A 19,816-nucleotide genomic window follows, 5' to 3' on the forward strand; every position below is an offset into this window, starting at 1 on the left:
AAAAAAAAAACACGTGCAACACTCCTTCAAAATCGAGCATCCAACGCATTCCTTAATCACCCTTCCACAACACGTTCATTATGCCGCACTCTTCCTCTTATTCCTCAATCAAAACGCAAACCGTCAAGATATCGAAATAAACTACGATTCTGCAGAAACGTTCCAACTCATCGCAAAGAGTAGAAGAAATCAAGAAGAAAAGATACAAATTTTCATAAAAAATCACCAGAAAAAACGAAGAAACATTATTCAAGGTACTATTTTATCGCTCTTCTAGGTTTTTTTTTCTAAAATGTATTTGCCATGTGCCTCATCCTTAACCAGCAAAACATTAAAAGCTGTCTCCTCCATATTTTGGGTGTATTTCTTAAATCCTTTAGGTATATTTCTGTAATCCTTTCTGTAACCGTTTGGGTATATTTCTGTAATTGTTTGGGTGTATTTCTGAAGTTCCATTATTTTCAAAACAATTTCAAAACTTGATTTCAGAAACCATGAAAATCGAAAAAAAAACACGAAGCAAGAAGGAGATCCAACAAATTTGACAAGAAATTCGAAAAAAGAAACTAAATCTTTTGAAAAATGGAAGTTATATATTTGCGCATTAATTGATTTGAATTAATTTAAAAGTCTGTTAAAGAGGCACATAAAGCAGCGCAATTAGTGGATTTTATTCTCTTCAGGCTTGTAAAGCTTGTATTGTAAGCGCAAAACACTTGTATGTAGAGATTAATCCATAAATTAAACATTTTTATTATGTTTATTCAAGCATTCTAAATTAATATAGTATTATAAACCTTACAAAAATGGTAAAAAAATGTTAATGCATAAAAGAAATTATATTTTTAAAAGAAATAAAGCCTCACAACTCACAAGTTACAAGCTATACATTTTGATTCCCTACAAAATCTATTATTGGGTGAAAGCAAAAACAAAAAATGTAAAAGACCTTGGATAGTTGGGTTAAAATTGTACTAATCTCATTTAAAAATTATATTTATATACTAAAATTAATTATTAAAATTAATTATTATATATATAATTTAATTTATTTTTAATATATATTTTATATTAATAACTAATTTTAATACTAATTTTAGTGTCTATCTAGCCTTGTTGAATCTCATTCATTTTAATCCTGTTTTAAACATCTAACTAATCTATTTAAGACTCCATTTTTTGCATAAATCAAAATCAAAATCCATTTCTATCTAATAAAAGAAAACTAAAAGGAAAGTAAAAACCTCAAATCTGAAATCCCTGCTATTCCGGTTACCCATCCATCACTTTCTCTCTTTACACACACTCTCTCTCTATAACTTACCATCACCCCCTTTGCTTTTCTCTCTCGAAATGTTCTGAAGTTTTTCTCTCTCCTTTCCATTCCGGCAAGGTTCGAAATTTCCGGCGCCGGTGGCCAGGATGAAGACGCTGATGTTGCTGGTATGACTCTCTCTGTTAATATACAAATACAAATGCTAGATCTACTCATCCTACCTCACGTTCGATCCAAGACCTGGTTCCACAAGAGGAAAAAACCCACTTTTTCCCCCTAATTCATCCCTCTTAGATTCTCAATTCCACTTTCTATTATTGTAATATATGTGATTCTTTAATTGTACTTGCAAATTGTACAGTTCCTATATTGGATAATTGTTTCTTCGTTTTTTTGAGAAAAATTTCCACTTTCCTTTTCTCTTTTAAGTTTGTACAGTTAGGGTTCTAGCCTTCTAGGTCGTAGTAGATGGTCTGGATCCGGGAAAAATCTTATTGAAAAAATCGGGTTTTGGTTTAGGGTTTTTTCTGGGTTTGTGGCGAATTGAATTGGGTCGGTTTAAGAAAGTGGCGAAGATGAACTTGGGTGCTGCCAAGGAAGAATCGACACCAGAGGTTCATGTCCCAGCCGATATTGATTGGCAGAAGCTCGATAAATCCAAGTTCTTCTTCCTCGGCGCAGCACTTTTCTCTGGGGTTTCAGCAGCACTGTACCCCGTTGTGGTATTGAAAACGAGGCAGCAAGTTGCTCAGTCCCAAGTTCCTTGCATCAAGACTGCATTTTCAGTGATTAGCCATGAGGGTTTTCGAGCATTGTATAGAGGGTTTGGTACCTCTTTGATGGGAACAATCCCTGCTAGAGCCATGTACATGGCTGCTTTAGAGATCACTAAGAGTAATGTAGGCACTGCCACTGTTAGGTTTGGGATAGCTGAGCCGACTGCGGCCACGATTGCCAATGCGGTGGCCGGACTGAGTGCAGCCATGGCAGCTCAGCTTGTGTGGACCCCGGTCGACGTAGTGAGCCAGAGGCTAATGGTTCAAGATGGTTCCAATGCAAGACAATATGCCAATGGGATTGATGCATTCAGGAAGATTCTCAGAACAGATGGTCCTAGAGGGTTGTACAGAGGTTTTGGGATATCAATTTTGACATATGCACCTTCAAATGCTGTTTGGTGGGCTTCATATTCTGTTGCACAGAGAATGGTTTGGGGTGGTGTTGGATACTACTTGTGCAGCAATAAGAAGGATGATGGTGAGACAACAAATGAACTGAGGCCGGATTCGAAGACAGTAATGGCAGTTCAGGGAGTCAGTGCAGCAATGGCTGGTGGCATGTCCGCATTAATCACCATGCCATTGGATACAATTAAGACAAGGCTGCAGGTCTTGGATGGTGATGAGAATGGGAATGGGCGTAGAGTACCAACGGTTGTTCAGACAGTGAGGAATTTAGTTAAGGAAGGTGGTTGGATGGCATGTTACAGAGGTTTGGGACCAAGATGGGCTTCAATGTCTTTGTCTGCAACAACAATGATCACTACTTATGAGTTCCTTAAACGACTTTCTACAAAGAATCAGGATGTTTTGACATGATGACCATGGAGATAGGATTATAACAACAACAACAAAAGAAAAAAAGAAGAGAAAAGAAAACAAAGAAAAAGGAGAAAGAAGTATTATCCTCTCTTAGTTTCTTTTGTCTAAACTATGCCACTTGTTTTCTTTCAACCCTTTTCTTCACTTATGCAGCATGGCTGCTTGATCAATCCAAGCATTTTAGTTGTAGGGCATCTTATATATATATATATATTGAAAATAAAAAATTTTCTTCCAAGTTCTAACACAACTGCATTTTGATGTAATGTACATGCTTCTGAAAATTTTACACTGTTTATTATTACTTCTGGGTTCCAATTGAATCTTGCCTACCATACAAACATAGGGGTTCCAAAGCAGAATTATGAGTTTGGTGATAGCAGCATCTGATTAGTGATAGGAATCGTTTGTATTTTTCTAATGATTTTATCATTTTCAATGGATAGAAGAATGCAAGGTACTGGGAAGTGGGAGCAACTATAAGGCATTTATTAATGGGTTTGGTTTGTAGTGGATAACTTTAATTAATGGTGGGGGCTACCAACATGTTGGGTGGGGGGTCCCAGGAGTAGTGTAAAACAAGTTACTCTACTAGTTATGTAGTATGGATGATGGATCTTATTGTTCGCATATGGAATCTTCAACAGATTAAAATGTAAATATTTTACAACTATTTCTCATTTAAAAAGAAAAAAAGAAATTTAGCCTGGTTATCATCGTTATTTCCGTCAGCATGCGTGTTTACTTGACATTTCTAGAATTAATTTAAGATCCATATAAAAATTGAACATCTAGAATGAATTAATGCTCCAAGTCTCCAAATGTTCTCATTATGTTTTGTTTTTATCGTCTTCCTTTTTTATAGGATAAATTACAACCTGCGGTGATGGAATTTCTTTTTTTTAGAGAAATAGTAGGGTAAGGTAAACTGAGACCAACAGTTTAGGAATATTGTTTTTCTTTTTTCTTTTTCCCCCCCCTTTTTCTTAGAGGTCCTATATTATCGTTCAAGTTTCAACATGCTACAGTTTAGGATTAATGCACTAGACGCCGACACCATCCAAATCATTGACAAAACGTGCTACGTGCAGATATAAAGTGATTACCGGATTCGTTTGTTTACTACTTTACTAAAGCATAAACTTGAGTCTAGGTCTAATTATCTCCAATGAATCTAGGTTGACACAATGGAAAGCCTTAGACTCGTAAACGATGGCTCCTCTCAGACATTCAAAAGAGACTCAAATTTAAGATGGTAGGATATCACCCCATTCATTTAGGGAAGTACCTTGTCAAAAGGCGCAGTCTAAACATAAGATCTAGCTGGTCAGAACATTATGGTTCGGTTCCAATGCCAATCGTATTGGAAAAAGACTCGGTCTTCCCAGGTCAACAATGCTTCAACTACAGGGAAATAAACCCAGGGCATCAAATGACTTGCAGGAACCGACACACCATAAATCCTACAGTAGTCTACAAAATAAGCCTACATGTATCAAAAAAAAAAAGAAGGGGGGAGAGGGGTGGGAGACTATCCAATAACTGTAGATAGTTAAAAATAAAATAAAAAAAATAAAAACATGAACCAGATCAGTTATGACTCCAACAAAGCTTCTCCATTCAATGCTGTGAAATTGCTCAGCGAGCTCTCTTGTTACCACTGCATGATGGACACTTGTATTGCTTCATATGTTCTGCCCTAGCAGGGGTAATCTTCACGCATTTACCATGGAACCACTTCTCGCAGATGTCGCAGCAAATCCAGAACTCATCAGTACCGGTACTCTCGCCGCATGCCCCACAAAAGGCTTCTCCATGTTCCTCATCATCTTGCTCTTCTGCTCCTTCATCCTCATCCTTTGGTTGGAATGCCTTTGACTGTCTACCCTGCGACTCAGAAGCCCGCTGCTCCAACAGACAATAATTAGATAGCAACATAAAAGTAAAGCAGAAGTAGAGAACCACAAGCATGATAGCCCCAGGAATGCATTCACCCACAACTTCAATCAGGCAGTTCGAAAACAGAAACAAGATACTACTACTCTACTAGCATCCAATATCCACATTGCACAAGCAAAAACCAGAAATACAGAAATTTAAGCAACAACATTTTTTTGGAGTTTGTTTTAGACCACTCCAAAGGCATACACGCGCGCACACGCACTTGCATATTAACACTATAGTGCCAGTAGTTGGTAAAGATAAAACAGAATAATTAAATCCTAACTTTTGATTATACTATTCAATATGTTACTATCTATCTTGTATAGATTTAAGCATATGTACTATATTACAGTTTTTAATCCTTCACCTTTTGGTAATTAATTTTGGAAAGGATTTCTATCAGCAAATAACCTAAGCCTGGAAAGCATCCGACGTTTTCCAGAGCAACTCCAAGGGACAAGTAGGTATGAACAGATATGGTTATTCAACATATCTTGGTGTGAGGAGAAAAGTATTATTTACCGCTTTGGAGCTGGACTTAGATTTGCTGCCACTGTTGTTTGAGACTGAGGACTTCTCTTTAGCTTGTTTTTTTGCTGAACCGGTAACAACTTCAAATATTGTCGGTAGTTCATTGATCAGATTAAATAGTCGTTTCCTGCATTACAAATGGTCAAATATATCCATTAGAGAACAAACTAAACCTTACCAATGTTCATAACACACTCAGATTATTTAAGCGTCACCAAAAGAACATTGATTATGGATTCAACTTAGAAATTAGTTTTTTCTTCTTTGCACTCTCAAAAGATTGTCTAGTACTCAGGAGATAATAAAATGCTAAGCTGGTTCTTCTACTTTTTCCAAGAAAAGGGTGCTAAATATGTTATCAAATCACATACATCTTTACCCCCTTAGAAGGTGATAGTTATCTCAGGATAAGAATTATGCAGTGTAAGGCATACCTGTCAGCTCTATCAAACCCAAATCTGGCTCCAAAATAGAAGGCAAGAGCAACCAGCCATGTATCGCTATGGACAGCAACTAAAGATAACCAGTCCTTTTCTTGCATGCCATCCCTAGCAAAGTTAATGCCCAGCACAGGCTCAGGAAGTTCTGGTGGAACTTCTTCAACAGGTAAATTTACTTCCCACTGCCCACTAGGTAATCCATATAAGCATAAATTCTCCTTCTCTGAAAGTAAAAACAAATGATACACGAAACTTATAATTCAAGGCATGAAATAGCCACAGTGGAAAACAATTTAAGATAAAAACAATTTTTAGTTCTACCAATACATATTTTTTAATTGCCACCAAAATTCCACTTAGCTCCGAATAGAATTTACTGCCAAAAAGGGTTTTGACAAGTTCCAAGGATTCCAAGTATACTCAGCTCAGCATCTAGGGTAGCACTACAATTATTTCCTATGCGAGAATGACACCAAGGATGATGATGCAAATGTGTTCCCCTGAAGGTTAGTCCATAAATATATAACAGATTAACTAATCACTGAAGTTACTGCTTTCCACTCTGTGCAAACACCAAGCAATGTGGCCTGTACTATTCTCCCAATCCGTATTGAATTACAAAGTTTACAATAGGCTTAAATTCGCTAGCAAGTATGTTGAGAAATACTTGCAGGAATGTGTTCTAACAGCACATCCGAAACCACTTTCTTTTTTTTTATTTTTTATTTTTAAACATCGTTTCTAGTTAGTAATGGAAAAGGAGCTTTTGTGGTTGTTCCAGGAACATGCATCAAATGTGCTCTAAGAAATCACAGAAGGCAACAAGTGCAGGAACAGAATTTATGGCTACATTGACAGACAAGAATAAGGAATGCAGTTCAGAATTACCCAATCAATATCCGGAGCTAGCAGTCTTATGATAGAGAACAGTTACAAACTGACAATTGAAAATACATCAAAATAAAAGAACCCTTATTCTTCCCAAAAAAAAAAAAAAAAAGAGAGAGAAAGAAGCAATACTAAGTTATCATAAGAAGCTGGCCGAAATTGAAAACCCTGAATGCAAAAGCCATAAAGCATTTGAAAGGCATAACGCAGTAACACGGAAAAAAAATTAGAGAAATAGCAGAAAAAGAGGGTTCCCAAATTTGAGTGCGAATGAAGAGGAATTGAAATTGCAAAGAGAAAGTAAAAGTGGTTTGGAGAGTAAGTAATTGAGTAAGTAACTAACCAGGATCGCATTGGTTGTAGAAATCCTGAACATCTGCAAACGCAAAGAGGAGAAAAGAATTGAAGCGCGAATCACGAGTTACAGATCGAAGAAAGCATGAAATGCAAGAGAGGGAAAATGGAAATCGAAGAAGAAGAAGAATTAGAAAATTGTGAATTGGAAGAAAGAGGAATGAAGGAAGAAGGGTTAGAATTAGATACCGGTTGTGAGGGCTTTGATGATGGCAGCTCTTCGACCCTTGAAATCCTCGTAAATCTCTTCCACCGTTCGACCTCCTCCTTCCATTGCTCTCTTCTCTTGTCTTCTCTTGTCTTCTCTTCTCGTCTATTCAGTTATCAGAAGAAGAAAACGAAAAAGAAGGGTTTGGAGTTATGAGTTAATTACATGAGGGAACAAAACGGTGGCGTTTTGAGGCGTGTTATTACTTATTAGTTATTATGTAATTGCATGAATCAAATCACACTCTCTCTTCGAGACAAGACAAGACAAGAGAACACAACAGATACAGAATATCATTCACTAACTCGCACTCTTTCAACCACGTGGATCTTAATCTTTTTTAATCTTATCTTATTAGTACTAATTTAGTAATTTACCGTGTAGTCTTACTTATTAGTAGTAAGTTTAACTCCTACTTTTTTTTTCGTTTTTTTTCGAATAAAAAAATAATTCACAATGATGAAAATGTGTGGGACCCGCTAGTCTTCTCTGGCACTCCGTCAGCGCTTTTCTTGTGTTTAATATTTAATTCATCATAATTTGTGTAAACTGTAAAGTGTCAACACTCATTTTATTAACCTTGTATTTATGTAGTATCTAATAAAAGAGTTGTATTATTTCAAACAATTTAGTCGGAGTAATCACTATAGATTAAACATTAAGAGACATTAAACATTTGTAAATCAAGCCAACTCACATTGTATCATTTTTTCTTTTTCTAAAGCACGAGCATAGAAAAAACATCACTTGTCGCAAATCATAGTACTCTCCAACTCTTTCCCCACACAAATTTATCTTGGGGATGGACAACTCCGTAATATATATACTAATAAAAACAGAAACTCGCGTGAATTTATTTTCATGTGAAGTTGATAATTAATAAGTTTGACTAAATCATCGTCTAATAGTTCTTCAGTAACAACTTTACATAAAGACAGAAACTGTATATATATATAGATATGATGAGCCAAGGATGACTTCCCAAATGGAATACATGGTGGTGCCCTGCAAGGGGATCACATAAGAACAGACAGACGGCGGTGACTGGCGGCGCCACCGGTATCTGCCGTATAGTCCTGGATATCCCTTCCAATGTAAGCCTGGTAGGAAGTGGTGGTGGTAGAAGTAACCTTTGATTGGTCGAGGTTCTTAGTGTTGAGAAAGCGTCCACCAGCACCTCTAGCTCTCTTCAGTGCATGTAGATGGCGAGACTCGTGAAGATAAGGCTGTAGAACAATACTAATTGTTAGAGTATAATTAGAATCAATTAGATCAATTATTATTTAATATATCTGAATATTTATTATTTCGATTTTCTTAATACTATAAATATTCTTTTATATTATATCATTTCAGACAACTTAAACACACACAAATCTTTTTTCTACTGTTCTCTCTTTCTTTTTTAACATGATCTAATTGATCCTAATTATATTGTCACATTAGTTAGCGTAGATTATGACTTATGAGAGATTGATATATGGATATTAGTTAGAAAATGCACTTACTTTGCGATCTCTGATGAGTTTGTTATGTGCTTCGAGTTTAGCTCGGTACTGTCTACGTCTCAATATAGCATGATACTGCTTTGAATTCACATATATAGGTTCTTCTCTCAGATCAAGTGGCAGAGGAATCCGAACTGCTTCACTTCCAATTACCTGCATATTAATGAATAATCATGACTTATGTTTGATGCTAACAAGAATGATCATGCTCTCATATAATGATCTCATTTTCAGTAATTTAAAGTTTGTAGCAAAGAAAGTATTGGGTCAAAAAGATGAAAGTTTTCCACCCACAAATAGTTAATTTAACCAATCATATTACATATACACAGAAAAGATCAAACAATATGCTAAGGAAAACTAAGAAACATTTTCAAAGAGAAACAAAATACAACAGAGAAACTTGTTGAACAATAAGCATGCAACTTTAGAAACTTTGTGGTAGAAAACAAGAATTTACTAATAAGAACAAATGAATGGAGTTTACTAAATTAATTACCTTAGAGTGTTGGCCATATGCAGCAGCTAGTATGCCACCATAGCATGGATATGCACAATGAAATGCAATTGGAGCCTGAAACACACATTCCAACTAAAATGATCTCTTCATTCATGTCTTTCATCGCAAAAATCACAACCATATAACTACTTACAGTTGATTGGCCGCGATCGAGTTCCGAAGGAGGGAAGGAAAAATCAAGAATCCCCATTGAAGAACTGATTTGATTTCCAGCAGTCTTCTCCATATTTCTGCTAAGTGATGATGAACAAGCTGAAGAATTGCTATGCTGGATAGAAATTTGACCTGGTTTCAAGTATACCAATTAAGCCATCAAATCCAAGGCTAATAACAAATTTTGAAACAAGAACTATATTATATAGAATTCCCAAGTACCAGATTGATTGGTGGAAAGAGTTGAAGATGAATCCTGCTCTTGAAATTGGAGATTTAGTGGCCTACTCTTGTGACATTGTTGTGGCAGAACAACACCCATGTTTAAGTTCAATTTATCAGACATGGATGATTGTTGGACAACATCAGATTCAGGAGAATTACCCCATGATGATGAGCATCCAAGAACATAGGCTGGTGTTGCATGAACAGAACATAGAGCAGAGTCTTTTTCACACATACACTTCATTGTTTTCCACTATGCCTCCCAACTTCAACTCTTCTCATAAAGAGTTCATAACATACACAGCAACCAACAAAAAAGAAATCATTGCTAAGAATAACTGTGAGTGAGTGAGTGAGTGAAGAATCAGCCATCAGCAAATAGTAAGATACACATAGCAAGAAAAACTCCATCTAAGACATAGTCAATAGCAAGTATGTTGTTTTATGCAATTTGCTGCTTTTTATGATTAAATTATAAGATTAGTTGCATCATTTCAAGCCCCAAATGCTACCCTTTTGTTGACTCACAACTACATCAAAAATTAAAACAAAAAGAGGAAGAAAAGAATGTGAACTGAAATAAAGAAAATTAAGAAGAAACCTTGGAAATTTAGGGAATTTGAAGAGGAAGTAGCAGTGGGAATTGGTGTAAAACCAGAAACTGTTGTGTGTGTCTTTCTGGGGTTTGAACTTTGAAGGTTGTAAGCTTAGAAGAAGCACTTGTTCTCACTCTCATTTACATAATCACAATCACACACTTAAAACTCTCTTCAGTGTTGTCTGTCTTTGTATTTGTTTCACTTAGCTTTGGTGCTAAGACACTCTTTCTTTCTTAAGTCTTGACCCTTCAATTCAAGGGACACTCATCATCACTGCTAAACAAAACAATAATGTTTTTAGATTATGTTTAATAGTTATAATTCTACACAAATACATACATTAACACTACCAACTATAGTCACCCCCACCACCACCACTTCTCACTTATTATTTTTATTATTATGATATATGTTACCAAGAAATAAGATAATAAAACAAGTAAGCTATGATCTATAAGTTATTATTTTACACCTGATCTTGTTTGGTATATCTATCTGATAAGAATACTAAGAAAATCGTTTTTCAGTGGAGCCATTACATTTTTGTCGTTTTGTTGTAATAAATAAAATGGTTAAAAAACAAATTAATACCTATGATGCACTGACACGGACACGGGACACGACACGACACGGAACACGCCACGCAAATTTTAAAATCTTACGGGACACGTATACATATAAAATATAAAGTATTTTTTAGATAAACCGTAATGATATTTTAATATTTTATTGATATTAAAATATAAATTAATTTTTTAAATTATTTTTAATGTCTTATTTTAATTATATCAAGTATCTAAAATATTTTTTGTTTTATTAAATAGTAATATATACTATATCTAAATTTATTTTAAGAATATATATTAAAAATAATACCGGACACGCTGACACGTGATGGTATTTAGGTGTGTCCAAATGTGTCCGGAGAAGAATTTTTTATTTTTTATTTAGACACGGTTTAGACACAACAGACACGAATGTCAAACGGTGAGTATCGAAATATGTCCGATACACAGACACGACAACTCAGCAAAGTGTCCGTGCTTCATAGGTTAATACATATAAAACTAGTTAATACTAGAGAAATTAATAATTATATATGCCTCTTATACAATTCAGTTTTTATTTCTTTATCCTCTGATCCTGCTTGTTCTTTTCTGTCCATAAATAAATAATCATGATGCTTTGCCATTCAATAATAACTATAAATAATTAAATATGAAAATATTGAGTTTCTTTCTATCCCAAAAAGTCAAAAGATAAAGAAAACAATGCTCCTTGACATGTGGATGGTTTCAAACGATGAAAATAGGAGTTACATTAAATATGAGACAGTTTAGTTAATTAAAATCTGTCTTCGCTGGATGATGACGTGTGTAATATATCAAAGTACTATGATGAATAATTATATATAATATATATAGCCAGCAAAACCATACCAAACTTTGATATTGGTTTTAGTATGTGGCTTCATATTCACACCGCTTCAAATATGAGAGAGAAAGGAGAAACGTGGCTCCACTTAGTTAACGAGAAATGAAGAAGGAGCTTAGAAAGATTAGTTGATATGACAACTCAGTGCGATTTTGTACGCTTTAGTAATGTTGGACAAACACACCTCACCAAACACTAATACAAAATTATTACAAAAATATTAAGGGTACAAATTTGGTTTATTTATCAAAAGGATTGCAAGTTTGGCATCTTTCCGGAACGATGGCAAACAGATAAATTTAAAAAATCAAAGAATGACGGTCCATATAAGAGAAAGCATCAAATCATCGTGTAGGCAATGATATTGATGTAAAATAATAATACATCAGTTTTGGGTGGTTATGAAGTACAGTGTATATAACTATAGGTTATATATATATATATATATATATGGTATCATGACAATAATAGGATGTTAAGAAAAATTATTTTAGACAAGTTTTAATTCGTATTTCTCAAATTTATTTTATAGAATGTGATTGTCATTTTCATTTTAGCATCACATCATATGAGCAAACCATTTTATTTTAGTTTTGTTTATCTCGGACATCATACACCTACGATGTCACAGACAGCTGTGAGCGAAAACCAACAGTTCTAATTGTGTTGGATTAATATTAATTAAGAAAAAGACATTTACTCCACCGCACTATATTTTGTGATTTTAAAGAGTGGCATACTCATTGTGTTTAACTTTTTCTTTATTACGCTAGCATTAGCTTATGAAGTTAGAAAAGCTGAAAAGAACTCAAAAAAAAAAGGGGAAAGCAGAATTACATTCCGTACGTACGTGCGTGCTAAAAGGAGAATGCGTACTTTGTACTAGCCTAATATGAACTTACCCTGCGTGTTTCTAACTTTTGAAACCAAGTGTAACACTCGGCAAGTTTTGCTTACACTATCACAATTTATTTAACTAGTACAACATGTTTAAAATGTTTTGCGCTATCAAATTAGATATCTTGAACTTATCTAGTGTTTTATTATTGTGCTAATTAATCTTTTTAAAATCATTTTTGAGGAGGCAATACAAGACAAGAATTGCTACTTTGGGTGTAATCGGTATGATAATGACGTAATATAACAATAGCAAAGCTTAATTATCCTAATTAAGATTGGAAAATATACTTTTTTTAAGGATATAATACGGGCAGCACACATGACAATTTTCTTTTAACGATAACTAGGTGTACCTTAGAGTACTTTTGGGCAGACTGCTCATTGTTTATATGTTTAAACCAAAAGTCAAATGATGAAGTCAACGAAAGCATGTACTAAACTTACATGGCAGTAAAGCCATGGATGATGAATGCGTAGAAATTAAAAGTAGATGTTGCATAGTAATAAGAGAATTTAAAAAAAATAAATAAAAAGAACATGGGATCAATATAAGTTAAGTTATTAGTTTACACAACCAAAACCTGAGAAATCCCGAAAGATGTATGGATTAATACATGGACATAAAAACATATCTCAGAATGATCCTGCTTGCCTATAAAAGCCAGTATATGATGTTCCTATATCAGCTGTGGATATCGCCAATTAAAAACTTTTCGAATCATCCACTAAGTTTATTCTTTTCAGGCAAGGAATGTACTTGCCAAGAATGCACAAACAGCCAAGTCCTCAATAATCTCGTCCCTTGTATGGCATTTCCTGTAAAATAACCAAGTAAACGGTTGAGTTTCCAGAAAACCTGAAGCACAAGAAGATGAAGAAATCTGACGGAAAGGGGAAAAGAAATTGAGCGAAACAAGAGTCCTTACAGGAGGTAGGTAACTCGGCATGTATAAAACCTGCCTAGGATGACCAATAAGCTGACCATACTGCAATTAAATATTAAGGAATTAGCATAAAGCACCAATATCCACTAACAGTCACCGGTAAAGTTTACTATAATGGATATCCTACCTGTGGGCCATTTGGATGAAAATATGGTTGAGATGGCATTTGCGCTACCTGCGGATTATATATCATGTGTTGTGGCCCAGTAAAAGTAGGTCCAACCTGTGAACAACATGCAATATAATCAAGTTTGGAAACAAACTCGAGGCAGAAAGGATTAAAAAGTAGACCCTAATAATCCTGCATAGTCTCCTTTACAAACTATTTAACAATGCTCTAGAAAGAAAATGTCCTAAATTTTAAAGGTAAAGAGTCCCTATTGATAAAACCTACCAAATTTCTGCACCACTGGCTGATGCAATGTTAAAACATATGCTCTAAGAGTTAGCAAACTATGTACTAACTAGCATAACAAATTCGTAGCAAACTCTCATGTATGGATCTATGGCCCTATTAAATTAAAAGTTAATACAAGAATAAGGGTAAAAAATTAAAATCGAAAAAAAGAGTATCATACATAGCTTCCTCAATGAATAGGAAGGAATTTCTGAAAAGGGAATACTCACTCCAATACTCATGGGCATGCCTGGCATATTTGGTACAGTAGATACATTGGGTGGAAAATAAAAGGAACCATCGGACACGGGGGTAGGAGGCCGAACAGGTGTTTGAGAGGGAACAAAACTCTTTGCATTAGGATTGAGCTTGAATTCCTTATAAAATAAAAAGGAAAACAGAAAAAAGAGCCTCAAGAGACATTAGTCAGTAAAACAAAAGACCAGAATCCGCAAAATAAGGCTTATTTCAAATTCAATCTTGAACTTGCACACCTTGGCATTGGGATTAAGAGTTGATTTTTCAGAAGACAATGAACCAACAGATGAACTTGGAGACAAACCAAGACCAGAGGATGCTGCCACACCTCCCACAGAATCTGAAGCAGATGATGTCCCACGTGGACTTACAAACTTTGCTTCCCCATTAATTTTTCCAGCAAGTGAACGCTGAGTCAAATCCCCAGGTGAGCCAGTCTTTTCGTGAGTCTTTGATGGAACATGAGATGAAGCGGTATAAGAGGTGACATTAGAAGATAATACCCCTTTATCAGAGCCATCTTTCTTTGAGTGGAGTGATGCATGTAAATCTGCACCTGAAATTGCTAAAGATTTGAGGAACACGTGTAAGAAGCAGCCACCAAAATTAGTTTCAAGCATACTTAGGAGCGGCATTCATGAATACTATTGTGTACTGACAAAAACCTTCTGCTCTTCTCTCATGCGTGATAAAATGGAGGAAGATTTGAAAAAGGATCTTAACAGAGTCTAAAGTCCTCTAAATATCCTTTTTCTTTTCATCAGGATTATTAAACACAGATTTGCAACGGTAAGAAAAAAAGGACACTTGGGAGAGTGCAGTCAGGCAGAAACAAAATAATCAATTATATGATAATACTTGAGTTTCATCTTTAATCATGTTGGCCACAACACTATAGAACTGCCCAATTTACATGATACAAGAGGATAAAAAAGGATTCACAAACCTTCAGATTTTGACAGTTGAACATCCTCAGATTGCTGCATCAATTAAAGAAAAACATAAAAGTAAAGTATTGTGAGTGGTAGAACCTACAGATATCACGTGAAATATTACTTTAAACAAAAGTTTAAGATTTAATGCTAAGACTTGAACTTACTTTCTGATTTTCTTCCTTGTTATTACCACTGGATCTATGTAGATCACTGGCCAAATGATCCTGAATCCTGTAAGGTGGAGGATATGAAAATTATAGTAAAGCTTTCATGTATAGAAATGGCATCATTAGGAAAGCAATAAAAACGATTACAGTGGAAACAACTAATCATAACATGAAAAAAAGGAAACAAAAACCTGTTTTCCTCGTCTGAAGATGAGTAGATTTTAGTAGGGAGTTCCGATGCCAATTGCTTGGCATGATCATAAGAACCAGAGCGGCTTAAATCCACACCAGTGCTTGATTGAGATGACTGTGGAAGATCCTGCAAACAAATAATTACTATTTAAGAGGAGAAAAAGTATGGCAAATTGAGAGAATAACACCCAATGTTTTTCACAAGGGAAATCTTTACTGTAAGTCTCATGTTAATGATCTATCTCACCAAATTAGTTTATCTCCCTCGTAATTATGGGTTTACGAGAGGAGAAAAATACTTATATAATGATCCACACTGATATAGATATGCAGCATCCGTAATCCACTAACATCAATCAACACGAATTTAAAATGTAGTAGAACATGAAATGACAAAACCAGTGTCTTTAAGTAATCAAATATTTGCCAAATCAAGTAGATATAAAGAAATTTTTTACTAAAAAACATGTATGTGAAGACACATTAAGTCACAAGTAAGGATATGGTCATCCAATGTGAAAAATGATTGAGATCATCACACTTTCAGAAATCAAATAATGGATTGAGGAGATACCAAAGAGGACGAATTTGCTAGTGCTCCATCATTCCCTTTTCCACCAGTTATTTCACCAGGTCCCTTACCTACTGAGCCAAGTATACCACCAAAGGTTTCAGAATTGAGTGAATCAGACAGTATGTCCTCATTTTCATCATATCCGCTATCATCAACACCTTTACCCCTAGCGACTGAAGAGAATCTAGTTTCTTCATCAATATCAAAGTTTTCATGAAAGTGAAGTCCTCTTTCCTGTTGACAAAATCCATCTGGTTTGAGGATTTAAATAGACTAAACAGGTTTTTTTGGGATACATATATTAAACAGTATATAAAAACTCAAATAGGACAAAGAACCTAACAGTTGAAACAACACTAACCTCCGCAAGATGCAGATCTTGGGTTTCCTCACCCTCAATTTCTCTTGCTATTCTTAAGGCTTGTTTTTCCAGTTCTCTTGTCCGAGGCCCCTTTTCAAGCTTTGTTGTATATAGTTCCTCATTGAATGTGCTTTTTACACCAAACAAGGCCTCATTTGTTTCAAACTGATCCCATCCCCTTGAAAAGTATAGAAAAAGAAAATAGCCAATTTAAAACCAAAATGGACAGCCTATGAAGAAATCGGAATAAACAAAGAAACGGGAAAGAAAACCTGTAGCTAAAATAACAAGATTATAGCAACAGCTGCATATGAATATACCATAAAAATCCTTTTTTCCTTTTGCTATATCAATAATATATCCATATCCAAATTGTGAGCCAATGACCGTTCAATCATTCCTGACAAACCATTTCTTAGTTTCCACTAATGGTGACAATATATTTGAAACGTGCATGCAAACAAATAAAAAACCTATGAGTCCTCAGACAGAACTTTGCTCCCAAACATATAATTGAGAGTGTTGTAACAAGTTGAATGGTTGCGGAATAAATCAGACATCTTGATTGATTAATTGATTTTGTGTGTGTGCACCCGCGCAAGAGAGAGAGAGAGAGAGAGAGAGAGAGAGAGAGAGAGAGAGAGAGAGAGAGAGAGAAGATTACACAATCACAACATTGTATTAAGTAGAAAAATACCTATTCCAAGGACCATCAAAGGTATTTTCCAGTTCTGGGCATTGTGGAACATCTTCATCAGGTACCCAGGGTTTCAATTCTCTCCCTAACTCAACATGTCGAGAATGAGATATTAACGAATCTACCATGATTTCCTGATGCATATCATGGTGCAATTCACTAGGTAGGCCATCCCTAGTAACGGCAACACCCTGCCATGATTGACATGCCAAATATATCATCAGCAAACAATTTAGCATTGTATTAAAAGTGATATCACCTAATCCTTGAGAAACCTCTCAACCACCATTGATGACTACACAACATTCTAATAAAACTAATATGATCGCAGATTTTGACACTAAGTAACTGACACAATTTTCCAAGTGAATTGTAAATACTTGAAAAGTTGCAAACCTTTGCTATAACTTGTACAAGTTCTTTGGCAGGTATAATTAAGATCTTAGAAGGAGCCTTGCTGACAGGTTCGGCACTAGACTTCTGCCCTTTTAAAGAACCATCCTTAATTAAGCGAGCCATTTTCAAAACAATTCCTAGATGAACAGTAATGATGATGTAAGCAGGAAAGAAAGTCAAATTATCCATGATCTACCTCACTAATAATGAAAAACACGAAGCAAGTATATATAAGAATTTTTTATTATGGGGTGCAGGTGAAGTTATTATTAATAAATATCCAAAAGATTAAAAAGCAATAACTAACAAATTAGACAAATAGCATAACTATCCAAACTAACAGGATAAAAAACTGTGCCAGATATACATTCAATTCCACGAAAAATAAAATGAGGAATATTATCAATTCTGTTAAGAATATAATAGAACCTACCAAAATCATTGTCAGCGTTTGTTGCATGAAATATTCCAGAGTACATTGACCCATTTTTCACCTGAACTTCCACCTGGTGCCCAATAAGACATGTTGTTACATATACTAGACGATCATGTGAAGGACTCTCATAGCCACCACCTTTACAGCCAGTCACAGCACCTGTAAGAGACACCAAATATCAGGAAGGGCAAAACTGCAACAAAGAAAAATAATATTTTTTTGGGCCTAGTAGCTACATGATTCAGCTCAAAAGTTCACCTGTACTTGCTAATCTGGCGGAATTTAATTTTCCAGATGGGATTTTATTCTCTGACTTTGTTGCCCCTTCTCTTTCAGATTTTCGACGCCCATATCCATTAGAAGATTTAGGCTGCCCAGCTTGTTGCAAATTCATCCTCACTTACAGCCTCTCCCCTCTAATTACTTAGAAAATCAGTTTACTGTACAAACAAAAAACATGACGACAACAACAAATAATAACAACAATAACAACAACAAAGCCTTCTCCTACTAGATGGATCAGTTACCTGGATCAAACGAGCTATTGTGCCCTATCATGTTATATTCACACGCGAATAATGAAACATATATACACACACACAACAAAAAATCCCAAAATATTTTACTTATTACATAACAGGAAGTTAGGATCGAACTTTCATAGGGATCTCAGTAATTGCATTCCCAAGCTCATCTTATTCTTTTTAAAAACAATAATAAAAATGATAACAGACGAGTGTCTTATTGAAAATCGAAGGATTTTTCTTAACAGGTAACCATATGACAGCAAACAATTCGAGGCTAACATAGAATAATGTAGGGTGTAACATCCAGGTTCCTAACTTTTAGTCAGAGGAGCTCGAAACCCTAAGTAGTCTAAGTCTCTGAATTTGAGAGATTAAATGAGACGAGGCATTAGGAAAAATTCACATGGCTAACCCCACCACCTTCCCATTCAAACCACAGCCCACCGTTACTAATATTGCCTGCCCTCTCCCTTGTTCCATTCACAGGGTGGCATGCTTCTTTCATGTTCAAATCTTTTTGAGAATAGTATGGTGTATTAAAAAATTAAAAGACATGTAGATTGGGGAAGTTACTTTGTCTGTTCCAGGTCCCCAACCCAGTCATATTAGGTATCCAAGCTACATTGCCACCATATATGCAGTTTTTATTGCTCGCAATCTCATAACATTTATTAAAACTTACATTACTCCATATCATACCAAACATAGGGAGCCTACTTGAATAGAGGAACTAGGACTTGGAACTGCATATTGCTGTGCCATCAACAAGTTTTAATCTTACTCTACAGCTCCATAAACAGCAAAAACTCGTTTTTATTGAAGTCCTCCTTAGGATTATATGCGTACTTCTACAGTTTAAGCCCTAATCTACCTAACAGTTTTAATAGGATCAAAACTTAAACAAAAACGTGAATAAATAAATAAATAAATAAGTAAATAGTCGGATACAGAATTGGATAGAGCAGGATAGAGAAAACATCGCGAAAGCGAGCTGAGAGAGGAACAGCGAACCTGTGGTGAGGTTGATGAGAGAGAATCCAATTCCAGCAAGGGTTGAGCAGATGAGCTGGAGTCGGTTAGGGATTTCACGGCGGTGCAGTGGGCGGAGAGGGGAGGTGCGGCAACGGAGAAGTTGGGAGTAGTGAGAGAGAGTGAGTAAATATCGGTGTGATCGAGAGAGAGAGAGAGAGAGAGAGAGATGAATTTGATTTGATTTGAAGGAACGAGAAAAAGAAACGAAGCAGAGAGGGATGAATGAAACAAGCTGAGCTGCCCCTAAAAAAATTTAAAACATAATAATAATAATAATAATAATAATAATAATAATAAAGAGATATTAACTATTAACTAT

At 35.3% G+C, this 19,816-nt stretch overlaps 4 protein-coding genes across 7 annotated transcripts; 1 reads left to right on the plus strand and 3 right to left on the minus strand.

Annotated features, from left to right (window-relative positions):
* The first annotated feature begins 1,253 nt into the window (after positions 1-1,253).
* LOC107612904 (uncharacterized) lies at positions 1,254-3,127 on the plus strand. Its single transcript, XM_016314687.3, has one exon. The coding sequence runs from the start codon at positions 1,852-1,854 to the stop codon at positions 2,872-2,874; it is 1,023 nt and encodes a 340-aa protein (XP_016170173.1). The 5' UTR covers positions 1,254-1,851; the 3' UTR covers positions 2,875-3,127.
* A 996-nt stretch (positions 3,128-4,123) lies between these two features.
* LOC107612905 (PHD finger protein ALFIN-LIKE 3) lies at positions 4,124-7,505 on the minus strand. The gene is made up of 5 exons (XM_088496006.1): positions 7,224-7,505; positions 7,024-7,056; positions 5,787-6,015; positions 5,344-5,479; positions 4,124-4,782 (listed from the first exon to the last, which is right to left on the minus strand). Exons 1-5 carry the CDS (start codon positions 7,306-7,308, stop codon positions 4,516-4,518), a joined length of 750 nt encoding a protein of 249 aa, XP_088352132.1. The 5' UTR covers positions 7,309-7,505; the 3' UTR covers positions 4,124-4,515.
* A 569-nt stretch (positions 7,506-8,074) lies between these two features.
* On the minus strand, positions 8,075-10,661 carry LOC107613794 (nuclear transcription factor Y subunit A-8). Of its 2 annotated transcripts, none has more exons than XM_016315949.3 (6): positions 10,250-10,661; positions 9,646-9,922; positions 9,404-9,555; positions 9,250-9,324; positions 8,751-8,903; positions 8,075-8,468 (listed from the first exon to the last, which is right to left on the minus strand). In XM_016315949.3, the coding sequence occupies exons 2-6, from the start codon at positions 9,890-9,892 to the stop codon at positions 8,259-8,261; spliced, it is 837 nt and encodes a 278-aa protein (XP_016171435.1). In that variant the 5' UTR covers positions 9,893-9,922; positions 10,250-10,661; the 3' UTR covers positions 8,075-8,258. The 2 variants fall into 2 exon arrangements, with proteins under 2 accessions (XP_016171435.1, XP_088352133.1); XM_088496007.1 differs by having other exon boundaries at positions 9,646-9,925; positions 10,224-10,654.
* A 2,418-nt stretch (positions 10,662-13,079) lies between these two features.
* On the minus strand, positions 13,080-19,740 carry CID3 (CTC-interacting domain 3). 3 transcript variants are annotated; one of them, XM_016314632.3, is made up of 15 exons: positions 19,477-19,740; positions 18,197-18,354; positions 17,936-18,097; positions 17,503-17,639; positions 17,107-17,297; positions 16,410-16,587; positions 16,049-16,282; positions 15,474-15,601; positions 15,280-15,346; positions 15,127-15,160; positions 14,417-14,730; positions 14,153-14,299; positions 13,653-13,748; positions 13,508-13,567; positions 13,080-13,397 (listed from the first exon to the last, which is right to left on the minus strand). In XM_016314632.3, exons 2-15 carry the CDS (start codon positions 18,330-18,332, stop codon positions 13,368-13,370), a joined length of 1,914 nt encoding a protein of 637 aa, XP_016170118.1. In that variant the 5' UTR covers positions 18,333-18,354; positions 19,477-19,740; the 3' UTR covers positions 13,080-13,367. The 3 variants fall into 3 exon arrangements, with proteins under 3 accessions (XP_016170118.1, XP_016170117.1, XP_016170116.1); XM_016314631.3 differs by having other exon boundaries at positions 14,417-14,736; XM_016314630.3 differs by having other exon boundaries at positions 14,417-14,745.
* Between the last annotated feature and the right edge of the window lie 76 nt (positions 19,741-19,816).

This window comes from Arachis ipaensis, chromosome B8, assembly GCF_059453495.1.
Source record: "Arachis ipaensis isolate K30076 ecotype BB chromosome B8, ASM5945349v1, whole genome shotgun sequence".
In the NCBI taxonomy this organism is placed as follows: Eukaryota; Viridiplantae; Streptophyta; class Magnoliopsida; order Fabales; family Fabaceae; genus Arachis; species Arachis ipaensis.